A 14,345-nucleotide genomic window follows, 5' to 3' on the forward strand; every position below is an offset into this window, starting at 1 on the left:
CAGTGYGAGCCCAGGGGGCAATACAAACCCTGTCCTTCTCCAGCCGTTCGCCCCAGGAGGAGGCAGGTTCGGCTCCTAACTGTTGTCGCTTCTCTCCCCGGTTCTCTCGCCCTCCGTGCTCAGGCTTGAGGGGTGCAGGTAAGGTTGTTCCCATCTCCTTCACCCTGTGCTCTAAGGGCTGCACCACGTGGCTTTCCCTCCCTGCTCCCTGCCTGGCACCCTGCACACCCCTGCGCTTTCCCTGCTGCTTCTGGAGCTGCCAAGACTCTTCCCAATGCTTTGCCTGGCCTCAGTGCTCCTACACGCTGTTCCCTGCTCCCAGCTCACTAACCAGCACAAGCTGCAGCCGCATGCAGCCCCTGCCGCCCGCTGTGCCGAGCCTGCAGTGTCAGCTCTGGCTGGCTGTGTGCTCTGCTCCCTGGCTGGGATGGATGCTGCCTCTCCTGGCTGGCTCCTCGCTTGCTTAGGCTGGGAGGGGAAGGAGCTGCTGGTGAACAATGGGTGGTGAGGCCAGGGAGGAGTGGCTGTGGGGTGGAAGAAGTGGAAATTGTTTGAGTAGGGGGTGGCAGGACAGGGGCAGGAACTGATGGGCAGGCACAGCACAAGGTCCTGTTCCCTCTGCCTGGCTGGCAGGGGAAGGCACAAGGACTGGGGGGTCAGATCCTAACCAGATCTACATCTGAATCAATTCCTGTTCTGCACAAGGGGAATGCCATCAGTACTGGAGACTTGTTCTTCCTGTTCCCTGTGCTTCTGCAGCTGGGAGAAGGGTGGCTGGGAAGGCTGCTTGGGACTGGAGGTGGTGGGAGGGGACACGCTTGTCACTGGGACATTTCTGAGCAGCAGCTGGAGTCTGCTCTAAGCTTTCTCTCCCTGTCTTCACTGCTACCCTCCCCCAGCCATGGGCATCTRGATGGGCTCCTGTGCCCTGACATGTGCTCCACAGTCCTGGGTACACTGGATTCCCCCGTTTCTCTTGCTCAAAGTGTTTGTTGTGGCACTCCCAGCCGAGAACACTTTTCTCTGTGCTGGCTTTAGCAGCATTTTTGGTGGTGGTTGACAYCTCATTCCATTCAGTGTTGGAATGTGCATGAGTGCTCAGGCTCCAGCCACGGATTGGGGGTCTGGCACTGGATACTGAGCCCACACTGCTGGATCCTCCACACTGGGGTCCTCCATCCCACTCCTCCATCCCCCTTGACTGTATGGGCTCATCTCGGGCTCGTTTTCCAGCAGGGCTGTTGTGCTCCTGAAGCAGCTTTGCCCTGTATAGAGAAGAGGACCTCAGCAGGCATTGYAGGCTGTCAGCTGAGGGATGCCCAGCGCTGCTTGGGCTTCCATAGCTTGGGGTCAGTTGTGCCTAAGGACACAGTCACATCCCCTGGGGCTTTTCCAGCCTSAGTCCTGCAAGTCACTTAATCTTCTTGCAGTTCTGTGTAATGGCACCTGGTGTAATGCAGCCCCAAAGCACACACAGGCACCCAGCTCCTGGAGGCGGGGGAGGGAGAGCTTGCTGAGATATTGCAGACCAAGAGGAGAATGGGTTGCACTGATACAAAGCAGGACAGTGACCCTGGGGCGTTACAGRCCCTCCCTGTCACTTGCCAGTGCCACTCTTTGGGATTAGCTGGTGCAGAGAATCCCCGCTGGGAGGATGCAGCAGGGTAGCCGTGTATCCTGTGCTGAATTTCCAATAAGCCTTTCCTTCTTGTTTTAGGTGCAGCCATCAGACACTGTGATGAGGAGAAGGGCTGGCTGGAGCCAGATCTCTTCAACTGCACTTCACCTGCCTTCAAGGAGCTGTCCCTGCTGGTAATCCTCTCAGCTCTGCATCTTTACAGTGGAAGAGCCCTCTAAAAAAAGGACTCACAGACAAGAGTTCAAAGCACTCAGCTCCTGAGGAGTGCCTGGAGTACGAGCGGGCCTTGCCACAGTGCTCAGCACCTTCCCCAAAACCCATCCTGTGRGAGCAGTGGTCTGAGCTTAGGTTTACTTGGCTTCATTTAATCTGTGTCCCTCTCAGAAATTATCTGTGTCCTGCCAGAGTGTTTTAGAGGAAAATAAATAACCCTGAGCAGGGCTGAGTGGTTTGAAGCTGGTGGGAKGTCTACTCCATGGGACCTCTGTAGCCCCCAGATTTTGCCATCTAGGCTGAATTGAAACTGAAGCCAGGAGAGTTCCCAGGGAAGTACTGCTGGGGCCTTGCCCTGTCCTTTCATCTCCTTGGAACTGTTGTGTACAGCACTGGGTTAGCTGGGCCAGTGCAGACCCTGGTATTTTTTTGTGAGGCTGGTTGTCTGCCACATGTGCTCCCTGATCTAGTGACTGACCACTGTGAGTGTCCATGGCTTCTGCCATGGCTTCAGAAATTATCTCCATGTCCAGCAGGGCCTGCAGCATCCCAGTTTCCTGGTAAGGAACCTGCTGAATTGTTTAACCCCCTCTTTCTTCCTCACTGGCAGCTGGAGGGCTTGGAGAAGAACAAGACYGAGCTGAACACAATTGAAGCCAAGAAACTGGCCCACCGGCTKCGGGCTGTGACAGACCACATGGACCACTACTTCGGCAACGATGTGCACATTGCTTTCCGCCTGCTGTCCCGCCTCATGGCCTTCGAGAGCCAGCAGCGGGGCTTTGGCCTGACAGCCACACAGGATGCCCACTTCAAYGAGGTGAGTCCTTCCCCCACATCACAGTGGCTTCTGATGCTGCTTCTGTTAGCAACCACCCTGTGTTTCTGAGGGGATTGGGGATGTGGTGGGACCCTGTCAGGAGCACAGGGCTCCTCAGTCCACACCAGCAGTGAGTGAAGCAATATACATGGAGGTCATCTGCATGGTCAGGGCTGGAGCAAAGAGTGGATGAGGAGAGACAGAGAACTGGGTTTGCTCAGCCTAGGAAAGCAAAGGGAGGTCTTACTGCTGCTAGCAAGTCCCTCATGGCAAGGGTGCAGGGAAGATGTCTCTGTAGGGCATTGGTTGATGAGCATTTCTACCATYATAGTAGAAAGTACCTCTTTTCCCAGAGCCTTTGTGCAGAGAGCACAGTGCTGCAGTTTGGGGGTGGTCAGGAGAGGCCCAAAAGCAATGCTCACCCTCTGCCCTCATGTCTCTTCTGTTCAGAACCTGCTGCGTGCAGGCAGCTCCGTGCTGGCACCTGAGAACCGGGAGCACTGGGCCATGCTGCCACACGGGGAGCACGGCAGTGCCAGCCTCATGGAGCAGCTGCGGGACTACTCGGGCACATTGGCCAGCAACATGAAACTCACCTACCTCAACCCTGTCGGTGTCGTCACCCCCAACATCAGTGAGTAGGAGCTGGCTGGGGCCAGGGCTGGTTGGGGTGGTGCAGAGACACTCCTCCATCACACTTTGTTCTCTCAGGGAGTGTACTGATAATGTCCTTGGTGACTCTCTCAAACATGAGGAGGTGTTTGTAAGAGATGTCCTGGTCTCTTCCCTGCCTGGACTAGCTGACGTCCAAGAGCCAGCAGGGCCAGGAGTGTGCTGCCTGCTCCCAGTTGCTTCCCAGTCTCTGGAGAAAAAGCAGCTGGCCTTGGTTGCAGGAGTAATCTGCCATACGGCAGAGCARGGATCTGGGCTGGGAAGGAGCGCTGAGGGTACTGAGATATTGTGTCATGCCCAAACACAGGGCATAGCCACAACCCAGCCTATGGCTYGTATGGTCCCTTTGCCAGGGATTTGAACCCTGGGGTGTCCTGGAGCACAGCTCTCTCCAGGTGTCCATCCTGATTTCCACTGCCTTGCTCCTGCGCAGTGCTGAGCATCGATCGCATGGAGAGCCACTCGCACATCCGCCGGCGCTACCCTCGCTACCACAGCAGCCTCTTCCGGGGCCAGCCCGCCTGGGACCCCCACACCCACGTTGTGCTGCCACTGTCGGTGCTGAGCCCTCCCAAAGCCGAAGGTGAGCATGTGAGCATCACTCAAGGAACAACAACATGGGTGGGTGGCAGGCGAAATGTAGGATCATAGAGTGRTTTGGGTTGGAAGGGACCTTTAAAAGCCATCTAATTTGCAAATACCCCACTGAGACCTGGCTCTGTCAGAGATCCAAGAGCCAACCCTGGGAGCCTGAGCTTTAGACTTCACCACATCCCAAATGCTCCTGGTGGCCTTGCACATTGTCCTCAAGACAGCGTATGTGTGTGTGTGTGTGTGTGTGTGTGTGTGTGTGTTCTCATCATCCCTTTCTGTGCCCAGCTGTCCCCACAGCAGTTCCCACGCTGGCTGGGGGCGAAGGGAACTACACTGTGGAGAACTCCTCCCCGAGGCAGGCACTGCCAGAGCCCGAGCCCGCTCTCACTGTGGTCATCCTCATCATGTACCGCACCCTCGGGGGGCTGCTGCCTGCACGCTACCAGGTGGATCGCCGCAGCGTCAGGTGCGTCCTCTCCCCTTTGCACTGTCACCAGTAGGAAGGGGCTGGCTGGACTCTGTTCYGTTCCTTCTGGCATTTGCCAAGACTGTCTGCAATGTCAAGGGTTTGTTCCCAGTCGGGCAGTCTCTCAGTGTTCTGCCTATTCTCCACCTTGGTGCTGCTCTGTGCCACRTTTCCCAGCCCCTTGAGGACTGGGCAGAGCTGTTCCTTCTGAGATGTCAGAGCAGGACATCCAAGAAGTCCCTGGGGTCTTTGCAGCTGCAGATGGTGTTAGAGCTCTGTTGCTCCTTGCAGGCTCCCCAAGAATCCTGTGATGAACTCCCCCATCGTGAGTGTGTCTGTGTTCAGCAATCACACCTTCCTGCAAGGACCCTTGGACACCCCTCTCGTGCTGGAATTTTACCTGCTGGAGACAACCAACAGGAGCAAACCTCTCTGTGTCCAATGGAACCACTCCAACCCGTGAGTCGAGYGTGACCCAGCCACCTTCTTTGAGTTGCTTTGCACACACACCTCCTCATTCCCCACATTTCCCTGTCTGTGACAGCCTGTGTGCCTGAGCATCCCTGGGATGTGGGGATTCCTTCCCTCTTCCATGGGATTTGTTTCTGCTGGGAGGGCACAGCAGGGTCATAGAATCATTTAGTTTGGTAARGACCTTTAAGATCACTGAGTYCAACYRTTAACCCAGCGCTGCCAAGTCCACCAGTAACCCATTTCCCTCAGTGCCACATCACACTCTGGCTCCAGTACTCCTGCCTATGARTGCGGCTGTATCTGCTGGCAGAAGGGCCTTGTCAGTCACCCCTTTTCTCTGCAGTTCCTTCCCCACACACACTTTTGTGTCTTCTCTCCTAAGTGCACTCTGCTTTTTTGGTGGCTGCAGGWCCAACCCCTCTGGCTTTTGGACAGCCAGGGACTGCGAGCTCGTGTACCGAAACACCACCCACGTCCACTGCCAGTGCTCCCAGTTTGGCACCTTTGGGGTTTTGATGGACACCTCACACCGAGAGGTAACCTCAGCCTGACCGGCTGTGAGTGATGGTGGGGCTGTTAGCTGCTGGGTCCCAGCACAGGCAGAAAATGTCCTGGGCACAGGCTGAAAATTCCTTGTGGGGCACAAGTACAGTCTGAAAGTTCTGCAAGCTTCCTGTGTCTGCCTGTAACTCTGCTTTTTCCCTTTGGTTCTCTGCTATTGCAGCAATTGGAAGGTGACCTGGAGACATTGGCAATTGTCACCTATTCCTTGGTGTCTCTCTCCTTGGTGTCTCTGCTACTGACCTTCTCCTTTCTGACCTGCCTCAAAGGCCTCAAGTCCAACACTCGTGGCATTCACTCCAACATATCAGTCACCCTCTTCTTCTCTGAGCTGCTCTTTCTCCTGGGTATCAACCGCACTGAGAACCAGGTCTGTGGGCTTGAACAAGCTCACCCRTGTCAGTGAGGGTGGGGTGTGGATGATGCCATTAGTGTTGGCACAGTGGGACCATCTCTGAGTGGTTTTTGTCTCCCCAGTTTCTTTGCACTGTGATTGCCATCCTCCTCCACTGCTTCTTCCTGTCCACCTTCGCCTGGCTCTTCGTGCAGGGCCTCCACATCTACCGCATGCAGACTGAAGCCCGCAACATCAACTTCGGGGCCATGCGTTTCTACTACGCCATTGGCTGGGGAGTGCCTGCCATCATCACTGGTAAGAGCTGTTTGTGCTACAGCCATGCCCAAACCAGCTTCTCAGCAGCCTCCTGAGCACCTCATGTTGCTCAACTCACCCAGTGTGGAGAGCTGAGGATGCCACAGTCAGCAGTGCTGGCAGAAAGAGAGAAGTAATTTCTCAGCACATTTTCTCAGGACTTGTAGTCAAAAGTCTCCTGGTTTCCCAAGCCTGCTTACTTGGGTGGCCCACTGCTGGCAGGGAGTGCCTYCTGGACTGGGCTGTGTCAGGGACACCTGAGAAAAAGGAGATAAAGTCCCTKTTGCTGAGTCTCACAGTGCTGACTCCTTCCACCTGTGGTGGGGAAGCCTGTGCACAAGGCAAGGAGCAGGGAGAAAGCCTCTTCACTTCTGACAGTGCTGGCATGGGATTGGCATAGTTTGAACAAGTCCAAGGCTGCTGGGTCTGGACCTGACCTYTCCCTTCCTCCTGCAGGGCTGGCCGTTGGCCTGGATCCTGAGGGCTACGGGAACCCTGATTTCTGCTGGATTTCCATTCATGATAAGCTGGTCTGGAGCTTTGCAGGCCCCATTACTGTCGTCATTGTGGTAAAACCCTGTCCTGTTTCACCCACAACCCTCTCCTGCCTCCCCKCTCTGCACCTTGGGCACTCACCCCACCCTGGCTGCCCACTGCCTGTCCCATTCTCTGTGTCCCTCTCCCTCAGTGAGAGGCCCTCTTTTTGTCCCTCCTCACTCCAGCCAAACCTGGGGGAGGCCATGGCTCGGGCATGAAGGGGAAAGAGGGGATGTTTGCAGGACCTGGCAGACCGGGAGTCTGCCCACATTCTGCAGTGGGGAGATCAGGTCAGAGCCGGCCCCTGGCACAGCTTCTAATCAGTGCCAACACTTTCAGATGAATGGGGTCATGTTCCTGCTCGTGGCCAAGATGTCCTGTTCCCCAGGCCAAAAGGAGACCAAGAAGAAATCGGTTCTGTGAGTATTAGTGGCCAAACTCCCTGCAGAGCTCTGGCAGCTCATGGTTTTTAGCATTTTCAGTGACCATTCTCCTTCTACCATTGCAGAGGGCCCCTCTGTGCATCAGTGTCAGCCTCGCAGCCACTCTCCTCTCCCACACCTGCCAGCCACATTAATCCTTCCTAAACTTTGTCCTTTCCTCTTGTTCCTACATCCCCATCTCTGCACTGACCTACCAACTGGTCCCCTTTCACCACCTGCCCTCACAGTCACCTCTTGTGTCTGCTTGGATTCAGCACTCAGCCCTTGTCAGCTATGGGCACCTGCTCCTTCCTCTCCTGCAGGCTCCTGAGACCTTTCCCCACTCCCTCTTGAGCCAGCCCTGGAGCGTGGCTCAGCTCTCTGTGGCTCTAAATGACCTGTGTCATTTGGGCCCCTGTGTTTGCCATGTGTGATCCAGAAGGGAAGGCCTGGGAGTCAGGGGGAGCTGTGCCAGTGTGCAGGGATGTGCCCGCAGTGCTGGGTGCAGCAGGGAGGTCYCTGCAGGAGCTTTCCCCTCTGGATCTGTGTCTGTGAGCACTAGACTGTAGATTAACAGTACGCACTAACCTCTCGGTGTGTGTCTGTGTCCCTGTCTGTCTGTCTGTCTCTCTCTCTCCAGCATGACGTTACGGAGCTCCTTTGTTCTGCTTCTAGTTATTAGCACTACCTGGCTCTTTGGCCTCTTGGCTGTCAACAACAGTGTCCTGGCTTTCCACTACCTCTACACTGTCCTCTGCAGCCTCCAGGTAACTGCCCGGCCTCTGCTGGGGAGGGCACGAGTCAGCCCAGGAGAGCATCCCTGTGGTCCCCATGGCCATCTGTGGAGAGTGGGTGCCCTGTGCTGAGCTCCCAACATCTCACTGAGCTCCTTGTCCCTTCTGCTGTCACCTTTGTGGCACTGAGTGACTCCTGCCAGTCCTTGCTGCTGTGCCTGTGGTGAGCAGTCGCACAGAGCAGGAGGTGCAAGGCATTTGGTTCAGAGGTTACATCGAGGGATAGCAAGGACCATCTGGAGTGAAGGCACCTCCACATCCTGAAAGGGCATGTGACAGAGGTGTTGGACACCCAARATGTGATCCATGGCAGCACCCTGCCAACCTTCTCCCACCACTGTAGCTGGTGTTGCAGCAGGGGACCCTGCCATTCGCTCCCTGGCCACTGCCAGACAGGAGGACACCCCCCGTTTCCTCACTCCTCCACGGCCATTTATGGGTGCTAGCTCTTATTGGTATTGGGGGGTCTTTGGTGCATCCCACTCCAGTGGCCACACTGGGATCTGGAGGAGCCAGGTACTGTTCTGCTGCTGGCACTGTGGGCAAGCAGCTCAGGTGGCAGTGAAGGGCTGTCTCTCATGGCATTCTCCCCACAGGGCCTGGCAGTGCTGGTCCTGTTCTGTGTGCTGAATGAGGAGGTGCGGGAGGCRTGGAAGCTGGGCTGCCTCAGCAAGAAGGGGCAGAGTGAGGAGGCCACGAGGAGCACACAGGTGGGCGAGAGCAGAGCTGCCCAGGGCGCTGGGCTCAGGCTGAGTGTCTGGCACAGGAGCTGACAGRGTCAGGACTTCCCCATGGCTGCCCGTGGCAACTCCCTAAGGGCACTTATCCTCTCCCAACCTCCCCAGGGCCCCAGCGCCTACAACAACACAGCGCTGTTTGAGGAGAGCGGGCTCATCCGCATCACCCTGGGGGCCTCCACCGTGTCCTCGGTGAGCAGCGTGCGCTCCGCCCGCACCCACTCCAGCCAACGCGCTTACCTCAGGTACGGAGCGGCCGGCTCTGGGGCCCACAGTGCCTGGGAGGAGTCACAGTCTCCTGCTGCTGTGACAGCTCGGGCCTCCTCTTTTAGAGACAACGTGGCAGCACGTCAGGGCTCAGCTCTGGATCACAGCCTGTTGGCTCACGCTGGCCCCACGGACATCGATGTGGCAATGTTCCACCGTGATGCTGGGGGAGGTAAGGCTCAGCCCCGTTCCTGGGTTTGGGAAGTTCTTCCCTGTGCAGGCTCTGGCTGTATGGTGACATCTTCCACCCCATGTTCAGGTCAAACTTCCAAACACGTGGTGGGCAGAGGGGAGAGGCAGCCATTGTGTCATTTAGCACAGTGTCCTCCTGAACGGATAGCAAAGGGTATAGCCAGTACCCAAGGGRGTAGAAATAGGGGAGACAACAAGGCTGTTGTGGGATCTCGGAAYGCCGGGCTCCCCAGTACAGCACAGACATTTGACTCACTGGAGCTAGGCCAGCTCGGGCTGGGGCATGAGACAGGCAAGCAGAGRCTGAGGGATGTGGGTTTGCTCAGCCTGGAAGAGGAGGCAGAGGGGATCTTTGGACTATTTGCAGCTGCCTTACAGGAGGGTGCAGTAAGATGGAGCTGGGCTCTTCTCACAGTCACCTGCTGATAGGGCCAGGGGAGCTGGCACAGGCTACTGCTGAGAGGGGGCAGCAAGGGCTAAGGCAGTCTGACCATTGTGGTCAGCCTGGGKTGGTCTGCCTTCCTGGCGCTGCCAGCAGGAACCTCTCCCACCCCGATTCCAAATGTCTCTTGGACACACTGTGTTCCTACAGACCAGGACTCAGACTCGGACAGTGACCTGTCTCTGGACGAAGAGCGCAGCCTCTCCATCCCATCCTCGGAGAGCGAAGAGAACGTACGCCTGCGGGGCCGCTTCCAGCGCCAGCTCAAGCGGGCGGCACACAGTGAGCGCCTCCTCACTGACCCTGCCAACACCACTCCCAAAGGCAAGTCCCAGGGCTCTGGCGGGGAAAAGGATAAGCTCAGCTCCCTAGGGGGTCAGGCCATGTCTTGTGATGGCTCAATTGCTGCTCATGGAAATATTCTCTCCCTCTTCTCTGGGGCCTGTTTTGCTGTGTCCTTCAGCAGATGTGGACGGCAATGATCTCATGTCATATTGGCCAGCTCTGGGCGAATGTGAGGTTCACCCCTGCTCCCTGCAGAAGTGGGGCTCTGAGCGGAAGCTGGGATTTGACATCAATAAGGATGCAGCCAACAATAATCAGCCAGACCTGGCTTTGACCAGTGGGGATGAGAACTCCCTCACCCAGACCCAGCGGCAGAGAAAAGGTAACAATCTGGATCGAGCGGGCAAGGGTGGCCTTGCCTGTCTCAGGTTGACAAGACATTGAAGGTTCAGCATCAGGTCCATGTGGCCACACCCTTGGGGAGGCGTGGCTTATCTCCCTGCTTTTCCTGCTCTTCTTGCTGTTGTGCCAATATGTGACTTCTCTTTCTGTCCGGTGCAGGGATTTTGAAGAACCGCCTCCAGTACCCTCCAACTCTCCAGGGCTTGCCAGCCGTCGGCAGGATGACCAACGAGCTGACATGGTACAAGACATCCACACTGGGTCACAGGGCTGTCCCCGCTGCCTCCTATGGCAGGATCTACTCTGGGGCCGGCAGTCTGTCACAGCCAGCCAGCCGGTACTCGTCCCGGGAGCAGCTTGACATGCTGATAAGGAGACAGATGTCCCGGGAGCAGCTGAGCAGGCACAACTCAGGAGACTGCTTGGAAACTGTGCCCAGTCGGCATGGGTCCAGAGAGGAGCTGGACACTATCCCCAGCAGGCATGGGTCTACGGAACACCTAGAAAGTATCCCAAGCAGACATGCATCTAAGGAAAACTTGGATCTACTCGCTGCTAGGCCCAGTCAGAGAGATCGTGGGAACACGCTGCCCCGGAGGCAGGGCTCCAGAGACTGTCTTGACACTTTACCCTGCAGATTTGGGTCAAGAGAGCAGCTAGACTGTGGGCCAGTAAGAGAAGTCTCTAGAGAGTGGCTAAACACATTGCCAAGTAGGCAAGTRTCCAGAGACCGAATAGACATGCTGCCGAGTCGGGATACTTCTCGAGAGCAATTGGATTTGCTTTCTAGAAAACAGCCTTCAAGGGACCTGCTAGCATCAGCTAGACAAGCTTCAAGGGAGCAGCTGGACTTTCTGTCCAGACGATCTAATTCCACTGTGCCTCTGGACACAGTGCCTAGCAGGCAGCCCTCACAGGACAACCTAGGGAGTCTCTCTCGGAGGCAGCTGTCCAGGGAAAGCCTAGAACCGCTGTCAAGGAGACAGCCTTCTAGGGAGAACCTGGAGGCCATTCCCAGCCGGCATCCTTCCACTGAACAGTTAGACATACTTTCTTCCATCCTTGCTTCTTTTAACTCCTCCGTCCTGTCCTCGGTGCAATCTTCCAGCACACCTTCAGGCCCCCAGACCACCGCCACMCCCTCTGCCATGCAGACCTCGACGCCCTCCGCAGTGTGTCCTTCAACACCTCGCTCTGCCACCTCCCACAGCATTTCAGAGCTGTCACCAGACTCAGAGTAAGTGTGTTCCTTCCTTCCTCAGMCAGGTCTTGTTCAGCTGATCTGCCTGCCTGGCTTCTCAAAGGGGTTTAGTTTGGAGGGAGAGGGCTGTGTGAGGGTGAGCTCCCCGGGTGAGAGGCAGGTATCTCCTGGTCCTGAATAGTTACTGGGCAGGAAAAGCCTCAAGTGTGACTGCTCCAGGTACTTGCAGTGCAGCACAAGCAGAAACCYCTGTGTATGTGAGTCTGTCCACTCTGCCAGAGGTGGTAGCCTTCACTTGTGGCCTTGGGGACTCAGGGAGGATGCTCTGTGCAGCCAGGCTAACCTCCTGGCTAGTCCTGTGGTCAGTGCTGGCTCCAAGTCCCTGGATGTAAGRGCTAAGCTGGCTGGAGAGAAGGGAGCCCAAGTCCTAGGAAAGCCCTGCCCAGCCACGTTTCTCTCCAGGGACCCTGTTCCAGTGTGCAATTTCTTTCCCTCTACCTCTGCTCCCTGCTCAGTCTTGCTCCTTCCCCACCCCACCCCACCCTATTCCTCCTTTCCTCTTCCCTAAACTGAGGGACTTGGAGACAGTTCCTGCCCTGTCCTCATCTGGCATAGGGGGGGAAGGATGCTGGAGCCCAGGAGAGATTCCACGGCTTAACACTGTTTTTCTTTCCTCTGAGAAGAATAATGAGAAACGATGSCCATTCCTGAGGGGCTGAAGCTGTCCACAAGAGAGATGGAAGAAGCAGGGCCCTTCRCCAGGCACTGCCAGCTGAGGTTTGGTATCCCCATGGAGCAGGGGCCAGAACTGATGATTGTCAGAGGCCCTAAACCAACCCTGCCTTCCCCTGCCCTGTGGGCTGAGAGGCTGGCAGCCCACACCACCCACTGCCAGGAGCCCCCAGGCTCTTGGCTGCTGCCGTGCTCTCCGTCACCTGCCTGGAGTGACAGGCAGTACTGGGCAAGGGTGGCATCGCCAACCCCCAGGGGCTGAGCTCTTTCTCTGTGAGCTATTTGTGTGTGGGGTGTGCCTGTGTGTGTGTGTGTGTGTGGAGGGCGGGCAGCAGTGGCAGGGGGACAGAAATGGAGCCCAGGATGTGGGGACAGGGGAGGGTTTTCTACCTTTTTGTATCTTTGTAATCAGAGAGAAGAGAAATTTCTATGGTTATTTTTACGGATGGTCTGTTCCCAGGACCTGGAGCATTTGTTTCACCAACAGCCCCCTGCCAGTTTCTCTGGGGCTACCAGGACCACAATCCCAGTGGACTGGAGAAACAGTGCCAGGCAGTCCTTAATGCTTTGTTGGCACTGCTCTGTCCCATCTCCACTGCGGGGCAGCTGGCCCTGCTGCCCTCCACTCTCCCACCACGCAGCTCCACATGTCTCAGTGCCACCCTCCTGCCTCGTGTCCCTCAGCCCCCTGCAGCCAGGCCTCCCTCTGCCCTCCTGTGGGACCCCCTCTTAGGGCTGCCCTGTCTGTGAGCTGGGGCTGTGTGCCAGTGGGAGCACACTGAATGGGGCAGCAAATTCGKCACCAGAAACCTGCTGGGGAGGAGACAAGCTCTGCGGTGCAGTCCTGTCCTGTACCAGGATGGTCCCACTCTCATCAGTGCTGGTTTCTTCTGCTCAGCAAGTGAGCACTGTGCTTTTTACCTCTCGGGTATTGTGCTCTTTAATCTGCATGTTACAGAGCAAACCTCTGTTGGTTTCTGGGTCTGGGCAAGGAGCTGGATGACCCTTACCCTGCCAGCAGCAGGCTTGGCTTTTCCCAGAGCCGGTGCTCACWCTGCAGAGAGCTAGCATCCACAGGAGTATGATGTGGCTCCAGTTTCAGGGTCCAGCATTGCCAAAAAAAGTTGTATCTAGCTGGTTCCCTGTGGGCTCTGTGATCACCCGTTCTCCCCTGAGTACCACAGGACCCCAGCTCAGAGTGGTCTGAATTTTGGGAGATAAACAGCACTTTGCCTTCCCTGTAAATTCAGGCTACCCTGATGGTGTCTCTGCTCCTACTGGCCCTGCTGTGAGATGACACTTCTCTGTGCCTACCCCAGCCCCAGGCCAGGGCATTTGGCTCAGGGGGCCGGCATGTTCCCTYTCACCCCCATGGTGCTCTCGGGGCTGCATGACCGTGTGCTCCTTACTGCCTTACTACCACACTGCCATGGCATCTTACTGTAGCCCAGCCTGACATGTTTACAGGAGAGGACTCGTGCCACTGTCCTCCAMGCCCGTGGGGAGGCCAAGGCCTCTTGGCTGCATCCCCGAGTCAATRGGGAGAGCATGGAGGGAACAGAAGGGCTGCTGACTGGGGGTGCCATGGGTCCCCAGCACAGCCCTGACAAGGCAGGCTCGCTGTCATCCTTTTCCCAGGGAWGAGGAGAGGATGGCCTGCTGACATGTTTACATGCCACTGGGGACCAGTGTGCAGAGGGAAAGCTGGCCCCACATGCTGGGAACAGCCAGGCCCCTCCATGCTGCCCATCTTTGCCTTTGGGAACAAGCTTGTTTACAAGTTTCTCTCYAGCTGTGCAGTGCCAGCACCAGAGTCCTGGGAGCCCGTCCCTGCTGTGCTGTAGGGCCCATGTTTCTGCCAAGTTGAGCATGGGGCTCTTTATGCTGCTGCCAAATGGAGAGCAAGTGTCAAGTGCCAAAAAGAAGAGAGCAGCAGAGCTGGTGGCCATCCCTGCAGAGCTGGTGGCCATCCCTGCAGAGCTGGGCCAGTCGAGAAGCAGGAATCTGTTTCTTGCAGACCAGTCTGCAGCTTGGTCCCTGATTGTAGTGCTGTGACCTGGGCTCTGGGGAGCATCCTCCTTGAGTTTGGGTTTTTTCCTTTGGGGGATTTGGTTGGGTTTTTTTTCCTCTCTCTGTCTCTTGACTGTTGGCAGGGAGTGGGGAGATGCCCATGCCCCACCTCCGGCTGTGTAAAAGTGTATCATGGAAGCGCCAGATTTGGAAATAAAAGTCTATAAAATGGT

At 56.6% G+C, this 14,345-nt stretch overlaps 1 protein-coding gene across 1 annotated transcript in view; it reads left to right on the forward strand.

The window, feature by feature from the left end:
* CELSR3 (cadherin EGF LAG seven-pass G-type receptor 3) overlaps nucleotides 1–14,345 on the forward strand; it is a 30,772-nt gene extending 16,427 nt beyond the window's left edge. Inside the window, exons 17-35 of the mRNA XM_057390227.1 lie at nucleotides 1,718–1,812; nucleotides 2,463–2,672; nucleotides 3,123–3,306; nucleotides 3,778–3,927; nucleotides 4,224–4,404; nucleotides 4,696–4,863; nucleotides 5,288–5,414; nucleotides 5,603–5,809; nucleotides 5,917–6,091; nucleotides 6,548–6,660; nucleotides 6,968–7,047; nucleotides 7,691–7,817; nucleotides 8,441–8,554; nucleotides 8,690–8,826; nucleotides 8,914–9,020; nucleotides 9,633–9,806; nucleotides 9,949–10,149; nucleotides 10,329–11,406; nucleotides 12,054–14,345. Of these exons, the coding sequence (XP_057246210.1) occupies nucleotides 1,718–1,812; nucleotides 2,463–2,672; nucleotides 3,123–3,306; nucleotides 3,778–3,927; nucleotides 4,224–4,404; nucleotides 4,696–4,863; nucleotides 5,288–5,414; nucleotides 5,603–5,809; nucleotides 5,917–6,091; nucleotides 6,548–6,660; nucleotides 6,968–7,047; nucleotides 7,691–7,817; nucleotides 8,441–8,554; nucleotides 8,690–8,826; nucleotides 8,914–9,020; nucleotides 9,633–9,806; nucleotides 9,949–10,149; nucleotides 10,329–11,406; nucleotides 12,054–12,081 (3,656 nt within the window). The 3' untranslated portion in view covers nucleotides 12,082–14,345. The remainder of the gene's footprint in view (nucleotides 1–1,717; nucleotides 1,813–2,462; nucleotides 2,673–3,122; nucleotides 3,307–3,777; nucleotides 3,928–4,223; nucleotides 4,405–4,695; nucleotides 4,864–5,287; nucleotides 5,415–5,602; nucleotides 5,810–5,916; nucleotides 6,092–6,547; nucleotides 6,661–6,967; nucleotides 7,048–7,690; nucleotides 7,818–8,440; nucleotides 8,555–8,689; nucleotides 8,827–8,913; nucleotides 9,021–9,632; nucleotides 9,807–9,948; nucleotides 10,150–10,328; nucleotides 11,407–12,053) is intronic.

Source organism: Malurus melanocephalus, unplaced genomic scaffold (assembly GCF_030028575.1).
Source record: "Malurus melanocephalus ecotype Western Australia unplaced genomic scaffold, MMel_1.1 scaffold_24, whole genome shotgun sequence".
NCBI lineage: Eukaryota > Metazoa > Chordata > Aves > Passeriformes > Maluridae > Malurus > Malurus melanocephalus.